The sequence below is a fragment of the Rhipicephalus sanguineus genome, chromosome 1, assembly GCF_013339695.2.
Source record: "Rhipicephalus sanguineus isolate Rsan-2018 chromosome 1, BIME_Rsan_1.4, whole genome shotgun sequence".
NCBI lineage: Eukaryota > Metazoa > Arthropoda > Arachnida > Ixodida > Ixodidae > Rhipicephalus > Rhipicephalus sanguineus.
Window position 1 is genome coordinate 142,136,454 of NC_051176.1, and position 14,193 is coordinate 142,150,646.

Genomic DNA, 14,193 nt, shown 5'->3' on the forward strand with positions numbered 1-14,193 from the left:
GCAAATACACCTTGCTAGCCCACGTGTCGGTCGAAGTATTGCGCGTGAATGCACGTAAGCAAATAACTGTTGGTTGCAATCATTTTCACGAATACTATATCTAAGTGATAAAATAATTATCACTGGCGCGGCCCACAAACAGGTTCATGAATAATATTCGTGGGGCAAACTCAGCCTTAAATGTTTTTGCTCAAAGCCAGGTAAGTACGTTGCCAAGAACAATTTACGCGGTTGTGGTCTACATCTCACATAAATCTGACTTACAAAACGCGGTATGGGTATTTCGTGCGCGGAAAGCATCGCTCGAAATATGGAACCTGACCTCTGTACAGACAGGACAAAATGAACGCGTATTTTCATGAGAACCCCGTGAAAATGTTTCTTTCCGCGAATAATGTCAGGCTTTAAATGCAAGAAACGCGGAAATCGTCGTGCGACGGAGGGCCCTTTACAGTTAGGAATATTTGACAAGAACATGCATCGAAGCACTCAAGCTTCATCACCGTGTCAGTCCTTGGCCTCTCAATAACGCACAAAAATCAGTTCAGTGAATGCCGTAATCAAGGATGTCATAGAGAGACTCCTGTCGGTCTTCGTCAACCTCCTTCTTGATCTCTTCCCAGGAGACCAGCGTGATAACGGAAGACGTCATCGTGTAGAAAAAAGCCCCGCCGACGCCTCGCCACAGGCCTCGAAGTCCTTCCGTCTGCTTGATCTTGATGACGCAGTCCCGAATGCTGCTGTAGTATATGCCTTCGCCGCGCGGGTTGGAAGGCTGCGCGTACATGCGCGCCCGTAGCACGTCCAAGACCGCGATGAAGGGCGCCGATGCGAGTCCCGACAAGAAGGCCGCCATAAGCGTGTTGATGAAGAAGTACCGCTCACGGCCTTCCACCGCAGTGTCCAGAAAACTCTTGAAACCGCTGAATGTGGACAATTGAAGCGCCGATCCCGTAGACAGCCGCAGCACGTTGGAGGAAGTGGCGCGCCAGAGGCCCCTCCAGACACCTTGCGTCTTATAGATCTTTACCAGCTCTGCGTGCGCACTTCCGTAGCCGTGCTGGTAGCCAACAGCGATGGCCGCTGTTGACGAGTGCAGCTGAAACGGAAGCAAGAAATGCGCTCGTTATAGACTATAAAAGCACAAGTGGGTGTCGCGAGGTATATATAGGTTTGCAGCGCCCATGTTGGTTTTCTTTCTCTCTTTTTTTTTTTTTTTTACAGCGACAGCTGTTATGAGGTCACAACAGCAGCCGATTCTGCTGGCGTATCCGCCGCCGCTGCCACTGCCGGTGTCCGTAAGAGGTATCGCGCACAATGAGAAAAAACTGCTGAAAATTTGCACTAAGTTGCGCAAAGCTTGGCACAGCGAAGCTGGTTGATCCTCAGCTCGTCGTGCTGCAGCTCGGGAATCACAACGCCGGCGGCGATTGGATCCAGCGTGTTTGGCTGAAGAAGCGGCAGCCAAGAGACAGCGACGGGCGGATCCGGAATACGCGCAAAGCTTGCCACTGTCCCTGAGCCACGGTGTGAGAAACTGTGGCGGTTGCTATGGCGACGGCGCACCAGAGGTTTTTGTTAACGGACGTCTTTCTGCCAGCTTTAACAACCTAAAAAGATCGGCAGATTCCCACACTCTGTGGCAATCGGTTTCATGCAAAGGAGGCTGCCATTTTTAAAGCACTCCACCGACGCAGCGCCGTCTAGCGTCTGCGACGTTTCGCCGCCATTCCGGTGTGTGGGGTTCCGCGGCGGTGTATGCAGCGTATACGCTCAGTTCACAAGGTATTGCTGTTCTTCGCGGTACACTGGCAAAACAGAGCAACGCTTCGTGAGTGTAAAGGCGCTGGTAAATAATCACTAAGCTGTCAGCTTCAAAATGGCTGAAACAGCAAGCAGCGGCGGCCCACGAGACGTTCCCGCAGCAGCGCCGACGATGAGTAGAATGCCAATGCTGTTCTTAAGCAGCATGTGTAAATTGGTAATTGCTTTGTATGTTTTGTTATAGCTGGCCTTGTGGGGTTCTTGGAATATCAGGGGCGTAGCCAGGGGGGGGGGGGGTGTTGGGGGGTTCAAATCCCCCCCCCCCCCGAATTTTTTCAGTTTTGCTTGCGTATATATACACGCGCACATACAAACGCACGCACGAACACATAAAAAGTATGGATGAACCCCCCCCCCCCCGAAAAAATTTCTGGCTACGCCCCTGTGGAATATTCACTATAAAAGAGCGTTAACATTTAGGATAACTCTCGAAGTAATCGGAGAAACGTAAATGGAACGAGCGAACACGTAGGCCATTGTCAGGCTGCGCGTTAGATGCGCGCATTAGTGTTTAAGATGACTCCCGGGTTTCCGTGCCGTGATTATTCAAGTTCAACGTAACTCTAATCCTTAACAGACCATTTGGTTCCGCTTGGCACGTTGCAATACAATATTCATGGAAGGACATGAGCACAAACACCGATGCCTGTGTTGATTCATGTCGCCGTCGTAGTTAAAAGCTCGTGGCCTCTGATCGTTGCACAGGATAAGAAACAGATGTGCGACGGGTGAGCTCAAAATTCGGCGTAGAAACAACACGATGATAAAATGAAAATAAGCCTGTTGCACATCTGGAAGCACGGCATGGTGTAAGCTTGCTTCGCCGCCAGCCGCCGGCACTAGCGATACGCCGAAAGGGAGCCCGTTTTTGGTTGTCAATTCGTTTTCTGGCCAGTATTTGAGAAGCATTACTACGATCGCACGTGCCCAGGTAACGACCTGGCTTTAACGAGCGTGGGCCGATCATTCACAACACCCAGGCTGCCGCGCGAAAAAAAAAAAAAAAAGGTGCGGTTGTCGTAACGCTATACCCCAGGTATCGTCACAAAATTGACAAGTCGAGAAAGAACGTGCTCTCGACGAAACGTTAGAAACGCGTACCTGCGCCAAAGCACACATGTCATGCGGGCCTTTCTGTCATGTAGATTGGAAAGTGCTAATTCGATAATCTCGAAATTGTACGCACTAAGATGGAACATTTTCTCGCCGCAGGCATTATAAATCATGTGCTGTAGCATAAAAACCAGAGAGGTTGATGTTATGAAAGAACAACTCTTGGCCAAACATTTTGTGTATTAATCGCCAGCCTTGACATTGGTTCTCTTTGGTGCTGATGATAAAGTGTACAAGCACCCATGCACGATCACAAGCTGGTGTGATGACTTGAAAAAATGGCCATAAGTGCAGACACCCCATATAATATACTATTTGTCGGAGAAGAAGGCGTGCGACCTGAGAGAAGCGAAGTCATTTAAACGCATTGTGCACTTCGCATGCCTTGGCTGCCAGTCTGTTACGCTTCCGTAGCTGTTCCGCAGCCAAACACAGCGCAGTGGTAGCTTGTCGACTTGTTCTCGTCCGACATTTCGATTTGCGGCAGCACAATTGCTTCAGCGTGTCGAAAAATGGAAACACGGTGACCTCTCACGCACCACGCAGTGCAAAACTCGGGAATCCGCACACACCAGCGGCAGCGGACGGACGGTTGGACATGAGGGGGAGAGAGAGAAAGCGGCGAAAATACACCGGTTCGAGGCTACGCTCCTCCTCTCCGTGAAAACGGTCTATAGTCTGACATAACGTGAGCACTCACGTTAGAGCACAGACGTCAGTTTTATTGAAATGAAGTGCACGGCTACAGTGCGATGATGTGAATATCATACGTAGCATTAGTTAGCGTTTTCCTCCGGGGTCGAGCAACGCTTGAATGTCGCTTGCTGAGTAATAGGAGTACATATGTAATGTTTATTAAACTGTTATAAAAGTGGACCCAACACTGGTACCACAATTGACGTTAACCCAACATGACGCCTGTATCATCGCAGTGCATATGTAATGTTTATTACCTTACCTTGTTATAAAATTAGATAGCTAGCACTGCAACCACAATTGACGTTGCACCAACATGATGCCTCTATAGGAACTTTTTCCAAAGGTGTTTTAAGACCTGGCGTGGCTCTGTGGTAGAATACTTGACTGCCACGCAGAATGCCTGGGTTCAATTTCTGCTGGGATCCTGATTTTTATTCTTTGCATTCGTTGGGTCCATTGTTTGTTCTGATGTCTGTTCTCACCAGGGGCGTAGCCAGGGGCGGTTCAACACCCCCCGCCCCCATATTTGTCAGTTTTGCTTTCGTATATATACACGCGCACATACAAACGCACGCACGAACACACATAAAGTATGGATGACCCCCCCCCCCCCCCCACCCCCGAAAAAAATTTCTGGCTACGTCCCATGGTTCTCACCGTTCCTGGGTAGATATAAATAGGGCTCCGTATTTTCGGAAAAATAAAAAAAAATCCGATAATCACTCGCCGGTAAAATTTTTTACAATTGGGATTCATCCGATTAACTCCGATTTTAACGGCCATGGTAGTAAGCAGTGCGAAAAACAAGACGACGCACTGAGGAAGGAATGACAAGAACAAGCGCTGTATGGATCCATGCTTCCTACCATGGATCCATACCAACTGGCCCAGCGAACTTCACTTTAATTAACGGCCAATATGTCCTTGTTCCGTCTTCTAAGCACGTTCTAAGCAGTCAGTGATACATCGGCCGGTTTGGTCCATATAAGAATAACAGAGAGCTGAGCTAGTTGGTAAGTATTCATTCTAAAAAGATAGGGCGTGCAAACACGGACACAAGAAAGAAGTCAGGACACCACAAACGCCGACTAACAACTGAGGACGCACAACGGCGGAAAAAAAGAAGGCACGAAAACCTATTTGCGCATGCCCATGAAATAGACGAGCCCATCAATCCGGCATGCGTGGGGGTCTACGTGGAAGATAACTGTTATGGCATTTGATTTCATCTTTAGGCAAGTTATGCAAGTTCATCTTTATGCAAATTCCGCTTCGTGTTAGCGTGTGACGGCTGGTCGTCGGAGCAATGTAGAGTACCAGTGTTTGTTATGTGCATGTTGATGTCATCTATGCGCAGGATTCACGATACGCTGTATCCTGTTATATGTTAAAAACTTCAGCTACCACAACAGTTAAATCGTGGTCATGGGCGTTAGTCGTCGCGATGGAGATGTGCCACTAGTCGTCACGGTGCGCCACGGTGCTGTAGCTGCCAAACACCAATAGACATTGTACAATCTCTCATATATCACTACACAATAAACACCAGTTCTGTGAAGACACGTTTCACTTTCGTCTTATACCGATTCCTATGACGGAGGGATCAGCCATATTTTTTTTTTCTACAGTCCTCGTTTCTCGCACTGTTTTCCATTCAAGTCGAAGTTTCAAACGGAAAGCCGCGAGAACGTGGTCAGGAGAAAGCTGCGCTTAGAGTGAGAGTCAAGGTGACCGGCATAAGTGTCCCACGCAACGTGCATAGCTTGTAGCGTCACTGATCACTGGCACTTGGCTTCGGTTAACCATCCAGTGTATAACGCGCCATGCCGGCACTGAAAATGCACCGCAAAGCAAAATAGGAAGAGAAGCAAACAAGGGGAGGCCGGGCTCGTCACACCCAAGACAAAAGGGGAAAGTGTCCGCTGGGAGTAACGTTCGCCTCCTTGCGGCGTAGTAAGAAGACATTGGGCGCAATCTATAGACCGCGCCTTAAACTTCAATGGGTAACCAAAATTCTTCGTGAGGCCTATTGAGGGGTCCTCTAAAGCGTTCCGAGCGCTTGCGGTGCTCATGCACGCCGCTAGAATTACGTAGTAGCACAGGTGCGCATGTGTCGCTTCCCACGTGCTTCAAACAGGAATCCTGCCAAAATAAAATAAAATGTAGTAGACGCGTCATGCTCGTGTCAGCAATTTGCTAGCGGTGGCAGATATCATATAAATATATATGGAATAATCACTGACACGTTAACTTAACAGAATTGCTAAGTAACTCTGCTTAGATAATTACACATATTTAGGGGGTGTAATTAAAGCCGGTCAGTGCTCAAGACATGCACAGTCGGTTGCATGAGTCCATGCCACAACGCCATCAAAAATGTATCCCTTCTTCGACCAGAACATTGAGCAGGTCGAGCAGGCGCACGTAGACTCTACTATCCGACTTTAGCCTTACTGCACCATCGTGGCTTGGCAGTTATGGCGTTGATCTAACTAAGCACAAAGGCGCGGGTTCGATTCCGGGCCAGCGTCCACATTTCCATGGAGGCAAAATGAAAAACGCCCGTGTTCTAATATTTAGGTGCACGGTAAAGAACCCCTGTTGGTAAAAATGAATCCGGAGTCTCCTAACTACGGCATGCCTTATAATCATATCGTGGTTCTCGCATGTAAAAAAAACTCAAGATTTTTTTCCATTATTATTTAAGGCATGGATGGATGGAAACAACTTTATTGAAAGTCCGGCGATGTTTAATAACCCGGGCTCAGGTCTCCCATGAGGGGACTTCGAGGCCTTGCCTCAACGCCGCCTCGCGGGCCCGCTGGACTGCCCATTCTTGTGTCTTGAAGTTGGAGCTGCGCAGTGCGGCTGCCCACTTCGACGCGAGAGCATCCGGAGCTACTGCCATCTGAGCTGCTGTGACAGGGCACTCCCATAACATGTGTGAGAGCGTAGCTCTGGTTGTCTGGCATAATTGACAAGTAGCATTCGGGTACTGGGCAGGGAAAATGTGCCGCAATTGCACCGGACTGGGGAAGGTGTGTGTTTGCAGCTGTCGCCAGATGACTGCCTGGCGTCGTTTTAGCTTGGGGTGAGGTGGGGGCAATATCCGCCTGCCTAACTGGTAGTGCATCCTGCTTAGACAGCGAAGAAAAAGTTTCGTGGCATCTGTGAGCTCGCAACTGTACTGTAGCGGGGGACTCGGATTAACTTTGACTACATGGGGTTCTCTAATGTGTGCCTAACTGTAGGTCACGTTTCTTTGTTTTTTGTTTTGTTTTGTTTTTTCGCCTTTCGCCTCCCATCGAAATGCGGCCGCCATGGCCCGGAGTAGAACCCGCATCCTCGAGATTCGCAGTGCAACGCCTTAACCGCTAGTCTACCACGGCAGCTAGGTTCTAGCCTCAAAAGATTCCTGAAAAGTGGACGCGCCTTGGGTACTAGCCGACGTCAACTGTGTCGTTTCAACGTTGCAACAACTCATAAGAAAATGCTTGCTGGGCTTTTATTCGAGCTCTTAATCGAGCTCTTGTTCGTGTAGGCTAGTTAATACTCATTTAAGAGCTCGTAAAAAGATCACGTGCTTCGTGACGCCAGCAGGGAAAAAAATAGTGTTCCACACTAGCCGTCATGGCTACTAGCGGCGCTGACTAACACTCCTAAGTCTAAAAATGTACATATATACCCCATAAAGTGGACCGGGGGGTGGGGGGGAGGGGAATGACCGCCGCTGCAGCTCAGTTGGTAGAACATCGGACGCGTTATTCGAAGGTCGCAGGTTCGGTCCCTGCCAGCGGCAAGTTATCTTTTCGTCCACTGCAATTTCTTCACGTTTACATCATAATTACTACAAAATAACATCCCCTATACTTTCCTTGGCTTTCTTGTCTGTTAGTTCTAATTAATGTTTGTATGTACTTTTGTGTGGTTTTCCCTTCGTTCCATTCGCGGGACAAGTTTATGCATAATCATGAGTCAATCAGCCCCAAAATACATTTTATAAAAGCAGTCTCCCTCTATCTTGTTGTTGTTGAAGTGCCGTCGAGTCGCTGGCGTGTCCTCGTGAAGCCATGAGTATATGACCGCCTGCGAGAGTTATTTAATACAAGTTGCTTGAGCTCATCTAGATTTTTCCCTGTGGCCTCCATAATACTGTATTACCGAACCATCTTGCGCACGGGCACCATGCCTTGCTTTCTCTTTGGCTATTTTCGCTTCATTGAACCGGTAACTTGTATGACGTGACCTAAAACTTGGAGGAAGCTTGAGCTTCGCCTTCAATAGTGGAACGCGGAAGCGTAATCGGACACTGTTCGCATCGCTCTCTCAATCGATAGCGTGGCGTCGCTTCTCGGTGAACACCTAAACCATACTGCAAAGTAAGGAACGCCTGTGCGCTTGTAAATTGGCCCTTTCAAACTATATTAGAAAGCCTATTGCAATTACAGTTGCCAAGTGCCCATTACGACGTAATTCTTCCTTTTGCGAGTTGGCGAGGTACCCACTACGCGTCCGTAAGGCCACACGTGCACCTGGGCAGCTGCACACTTTGCTGATGCTGTTGTTGATAATGATAATTAATTATGCTTGTGTGCCTTGCAATTGGTGGTCCTTTAAACCAACCACTCGTTGTGCCACTCACGTGTTTTGACGCCTGGTGTGATTCTACGCTCCTGCCACGCAATGTTTCATGTGTCAATGAGACTCCTCGCACTACATAACATTCATATAGTGTTTTCTTCCGATGAAATTTCGAGCACGGGCGTGGCTCTGTAGTAGAACACCTGCTTGCACGCAGAAGTCCTGGGTTCGATTCCCACTAGAACCGAATATTCGTTATTATTTCTTTATTATTTGCATGTATCTCGAACTTTCGCTCACGGACAAAGCTGATTTTTGGCTCACAACCACAGACGCCGACGCCGAAACTGACGCCATCGCCGACACCGGGATTCCTGAGAAATGAGCGCTTTACCACTGTCGCGTTAAAATAGGAAAGTTGAGCCTTATTCTGCTTCGCGGATGACCGTACCTGTAGGTGCGTCTTGAGCAAGAAAAGAGGCGAGCTCACGAAGGCCCCAATGGCGCCGGACACGCCGCCGAAGATAGCGCTCAGGAAGATGCTGGGCTCCAGGTGTCTGTCCTGCGTCAAGCCGAGGTCCTCGCTGATCTGGTAGATGCCCAGGCGCAAGCCGTTGGCCAGTAGCTGGTAGCCGAGGTTCGTCAAAAGCCCCCGATAAACGGCGAGGATGCCGTCATACCGGTATATCGTGTAAATAGATTGCAGGGTGTTTCGGTACACGGGGCGTCCCCGCGCCGACCTCTCTGCGCATTTCGGGAGGCAACGGCAGTGCTGTGTCAGGGTGGAGCAGCTGAGAACATGCAAGCTCTTACACCTAACGCGTTGTCTTAGCTTGTATACGAAAATAACTTCCGGAGACATCCCAATTGCAATTCATTTCAATAACATTTGATAAACCATATATACAGCCAATATTAATGTTCCAGCAACGTAACAACGCACAGGGCGCATAAATAATAATGACATCCGATGAAAAATCAGCAGTTGCACAGCACATTGCGACGTGACTGCCGTCTTCAAGTAGGCGCCAACACATCAAGGTGTCCGCAATGCTAAACGTTATATTTGTTCGTGTATTTTGTGTTCGTGTTCGTGTATTTCGTGTTCGTGTTCGCCACGGTGGTCTAGTGGTTATGGCGCTCGACTGCCGACCCTAAGGTCGCGGGTAGGGATGGTAAAATCGATGAACGATTAATCGATTAATCGATTAAAGGTCCACAATTAATCGATTAATCGTCATTGATTTCCTCCTTTCGATTAATCGAATTAATCGATTAAAACTATTCGATTAATCGATTAGTAACCCCCCACTCCCGCCCCCAATCTCGCCCCTTGGCCGGAGCGCATGACTGCGAGGAGCGCTATCCTGAGACGCAGATGCCGTGCACATAGTCTCTCTTTCACTGCTTTCACTACAGCGCATATTTCTGCGCTAGCAGAACAAGCCCCGAGCTGGCGGCGGCCATACCTCATAGAGAAAGATATGAACTCGCCCTGATCTTCGTCGCGTACGGCGTCCAACTCCAAGTGCTCCCCAATGCTTCAAGCCCCGGCAGGTGGCGGCTCCACCCGATCGAGGCAGAGAGGAACTTGCCTCTCCGGCTCACAGTCTACTGCTGCTACTGCCTTCACCTCCTCTCCCTTAAGCTATTTGAGCGTCGCCTGAGTATACGCGGGGCTTGCGTTGCTTGCGTGTTATATTGTGTAATTATTACACATTGGTGGTTACACTGCTACCTTTGCTGCCTTTGCGGTGTCATAATGCCGGGCGATCGGAAGAAGAGCGCAGTGTGATCGTTGTTCGCTGAAGATGAGGAAACGAAGACTGCAAGGTGTAATAAATGTGGCAAGCACTTCTCGAAGCCAGCACTTGAAGCACGAAAGCTGCTGCCATTAGTTGAGAGAAAATGTAGCGCAGGAAAGCGCACTCGCGAATTGTTAAAAGGGTCTTATAGACCCTTTATGTAATCCGCAACTTTACGAGTCGGTTTACCGAACGTCTAGCATCCAGTGCATTACTATTGGAGTGAGCTTGTAGCATTTAGTAATACCGTATGGTCGCATATTTAGGGAGAAATACCGCTTTCAGCTAGAGGCCCCCGTCTTCTGCTGTGACAAGAAAGAAGGACAGTCGCGCAATTTATGTTGTGATGTCTCAAACCTGAGATAACGCTCACAGTTCAGGCTGTACGCATGATTGAAAAGGTGCGAGGGGCGGCGTGTTAAGGCAACGATCGGATGAAACCTGCAGAGTATACTGGTGCAGCTGCTGTTTATCCTAGCCGGGAGGCAGAAACTCGTGTCACTCTATTTACCGCAGTTGCCTGTACCAATGGTCTGTTTGAGGCCAGTATGTTTCTGTGTAATCTCTGCATGGGTGACGAAGCTGTCTCTGTTTGGCGGAGTGGAACATGTCAAGTATAAGACGTACAAGACTCCACCAAATAAACCCTACGCTGGAACTCCGACCTCCACCCGGACTTCGTCGACGTGAAGCTTCGCTTCTTTGTCGGCTTTGGTTAGGAGTTGCCTTCACGAAGGCATACACAACATTAATTGGAGTGACCGACAGTGCGGCATGCGAGGTCTGCAGTACTGAGGAAGACATCGATCAACTGCTATGCCGCTGCCCTCGATTTGCCACTGAAAGACGAACTCTTTTTGATGCGATGCGACGATAGGATGATCGGCCGCTCTCCGTGCAGATGCTGCTGGAGCACTGTCCCCATCGCTCGGCGGCCCACAAGGCAGTTGAAGCACTTTTGTGCTTCTTAAATGACCGCCTATGACTGCTGTACAGTGCCACCGCCACATATGTGTCAGCGCATGTATTGATCATTTCCTTTTATTTTTCTTCTCGCTTCCCCCTCTCTCCCTCTTTGTCTCCCCCATCTTTCCGACTCCCCTTCCCTTTCCCACGGCGTAGGGTAGCCAACCGGACTGCTGTCTGGTTAACCTCTCTGCCTTCTCCATTTTGTGTTCCTTCCTTCCTTCTGCATGGGTGACCTCACGGAAGAGATCGCGTCAGTCCGCAATTATAGTATTATGTAGGGCTTCCACATTATCTAACCGACAAACCGAGAAAAGATGCCGTGCTTACGAGAGCGAGCGTCTTATTTAATTCCTCTTCCTCCTCGTCTCTCTGTTACCTTTCTCGGGATTTCTTCACCCTCCGCCACACTGCATGTTTCGGCTGCGACTTTCCAACCAGTGCGGTCCCCGAACGCGCCTCCGGTTTCGATGAGCTCGAGTAGGCATGCTTCGAGAAAATACGACGTGCTGCCGAATAGTCCAGGGATTATGGCCACAGATGCTTGAATCCGCGACATCAACCATAGACGACGGGCCCCTTGTGTCCAGTGTGCGAAAGTAGGAATTTTCGCACACTGGACACAAACGGCCCGTCTTTGACACTTTCGAAAGTGGGAATTTTCTATCGTCAGCGCGTCTGATAAAAATATTTGGGTCCATATCAAACACGAACGATGCCTCTCAAACGAAGATATCGGTTTTAAAGCACCCATGAAAAATGACGATTAATCGATTAATCGATTAAAACATTCCACCGAAAGCAATTAATCGATTAAAGGCTAAATCGATTAACGAGTAACGATTAATCGATTAAAAATTTTAATCGACCATCCCTAGTCGCGGGATCGAATCCCGGCCGCGGCGGCTGCATTTTCGATGGAGGCGAAAATGTTTGAGGCCCGTGTACTTAGATTTAGGTGCACGTTAAAGAACCCCAGGTGGTCGAAATTTCCGGAACCCTCCACTACGGCGTCTCTCATAATCATATCGTGCTTTTGGGACGTTAAACCCCAGATATTATTATTATTTACGTGTATATGCTATGTGTAAGCTTTGCTCCCCACTTCATGCATGTGATTTCGTTAAGGTGTTCATAACAAATAACGAAATGGAACTGCACATGACAGTCTTAGCGTTGGCAATATGCACGCGACACAATATTGACCCGAGTATTCTGAACTTTGTTGCACGCACGGCGAAGCATTATTCTCTTAGTCAAGCCTGCTTTGGCGTGCCTCGCCACATAATTCAGTAAATCATGTCCTATATACTATTGCCATCCACGCAGTTTTTTTTCGAAAGTTGGGCATATATAAGGAAGTAGCAAAGTACATTTGCAAACTAAGGACGGTTTTGGCAATATAAAGCAATATGGCTCGATTGTTGGGTCCATGGAGCTAAGATTCGTGCTCCGGCGGTCTTGTCTATATAGAACGAACGCCCGCTTTTCACTCGTGGACGGTTTAAATGTTTGGTATTATGTAGACGGGTCGACTGCAGGTGAGCCTGCCAACTTTCTCTCTCTGAGGGCACGCTCATATTGGCGCCACGGGAGCGTGCCAATTTGCGCTAGCCATGCAGCTTATAGAACTTTATGGCTTGCTGGGGTTAACCGGAAATGTAAAAGCGACGTAATATGGCATCCGTGTCAATAACGTGTCGTTTATATCTCATCCTTGTCAACATGGCATCATTTTCAACAACGTCTATATAGGTCCATATCATATGACTGTTGGCATCAAAACTGCAAAACATATGGGGAGCATTACGAAATGATGACGAGCTTCCCTGTTATGGTTATTTTCTCTGTACTTGGCGTTTAGCGCATTCCTGGCATAGCGATTACCTTTCCAGCCCCTGTTTTTCTCTGTGTGAAATATGCGTTTGTGGCACGCAAAATTACTTTCTTTGCTCCTGCCGACGTGCCTCAACTCTGAATTCAGTGATAAGAGCTCTTATCGTGTGCTTAAAGGTTAGCGTCGTTGAAAAGGGCAGGACATCCTTAGGACGCCTTCATACACGACCTGAGCTTGTTTTATCAGTCAGGAAGCGCCCGTATTGCATGCCTAAGACACGCGCTCTCAGAGTTGAACTGTCTTGGCTGTCGCGTATACCTGCAATCGCCGGCTGGAGCTCCCCCTGCAGCTGTATGCGCAGCTTGGCCACCTCGATCGGGTGCGTAACGAAGGAGGCCGAACAGGCGGCGATGGCGCCCACCGCGATGTTCGTCACCGGCTCGTTGGTGTGCTCCTCCAAGTAGGCGCTCCCCGCAGCCAACAGCCGCCCCGACCAAACGTCGCCGTTGGGCCACCGCCGGGATGCGTAGCCGACGTTCCAGTTCGCTAACGCCGACGGACGCATTTGTTTGTTTTGTTCGCCCTCTGCTGATGGTTCATGCCCACTATGGGTGACTGGCCAAGGTTCCGATAGAGTTGGAACTGTAAGAAGGCTCTTAGTAGTAAGAAACAGCAAAAATATTTGGAGGAAAATCCGAAATGAAAAACTACGCCAAGTACCAGATATTTGACTATTGAAGATAGCCTATCTAAAATGATACGTATACTGTCTCATGTCTGTCGTCTTCACAATCAGAGATGATGATGAAATGAACTTTATTTGGTCCTGGAGCTGCTAAGCAAAACTGTGCGCCACTGCGGAACGCTCCTGATATAGATTCCTTTAAACACGCGCATACCAATTAGGCGGATTATGAGGTTCCGTGTATGTTGCTACCATTACAAGATGTTTTTGCATGACTGTTTGGTTTTTTTCACCATCGTTGCTTGATTTCCTTCGAAATTTTACTGACAAATTTTCACTGACTTTGTCATAATTCGGGTTCATTAACACAGTAGCGACTTGTGTTTATATTCTTTGAGTCTAAATGTTGCGTTTTGAACGGAGAAGCAGCTTTACATCAGTATCATAGCGGGTGTTCTTGCGACGACCTGTTTGAATTAGGAAGCTGAAAGCAGCAGCAAGTGACACGCGCGCAGCCCACGTCGCTACAGTATAGCTATATGTGTTGTCCCGAGGACGACATTAGATGTATGAAGCTTGGCGGCGAAATAATGCTGATGAGAGGTGCATGCGCAGAGAAGTACAACAGATGCATTGTGGGTTTCATTTTGTTGGCACATGTACCACCACTGTCAGAATCTGCT

The 14,193-nt window shown here is 48.5% G+C and overlaps 1 protein-coding gene across 1 annotated transcript; it reads right to left on the reverse strand.

Moving 5' to 3' along the window:
- Positions 1–533: 533 nt before the first annotated feature.
- Positions 534–13,390, reverse strand: LOC119379548 (solute carrier family 25 member 35). The gene is made up of 3 exons (XM_049412113.1): positions 13,144–13,390; positions 8,669–8,961; positions 534–1,099 (listed from the first exon to the last, which is right to left on the reverse strand). Exons 1-3 carry the CDS (start codon positions 13,388–13,390, stop codon positions 545–547), a joined length of 1,095 nt encoding a protein of 364 aa, XP_049268070.1. The 3' UTR covers positions 534–544.
- Positions 13,391–14,193: the final 803 nt, after the last annotated feature.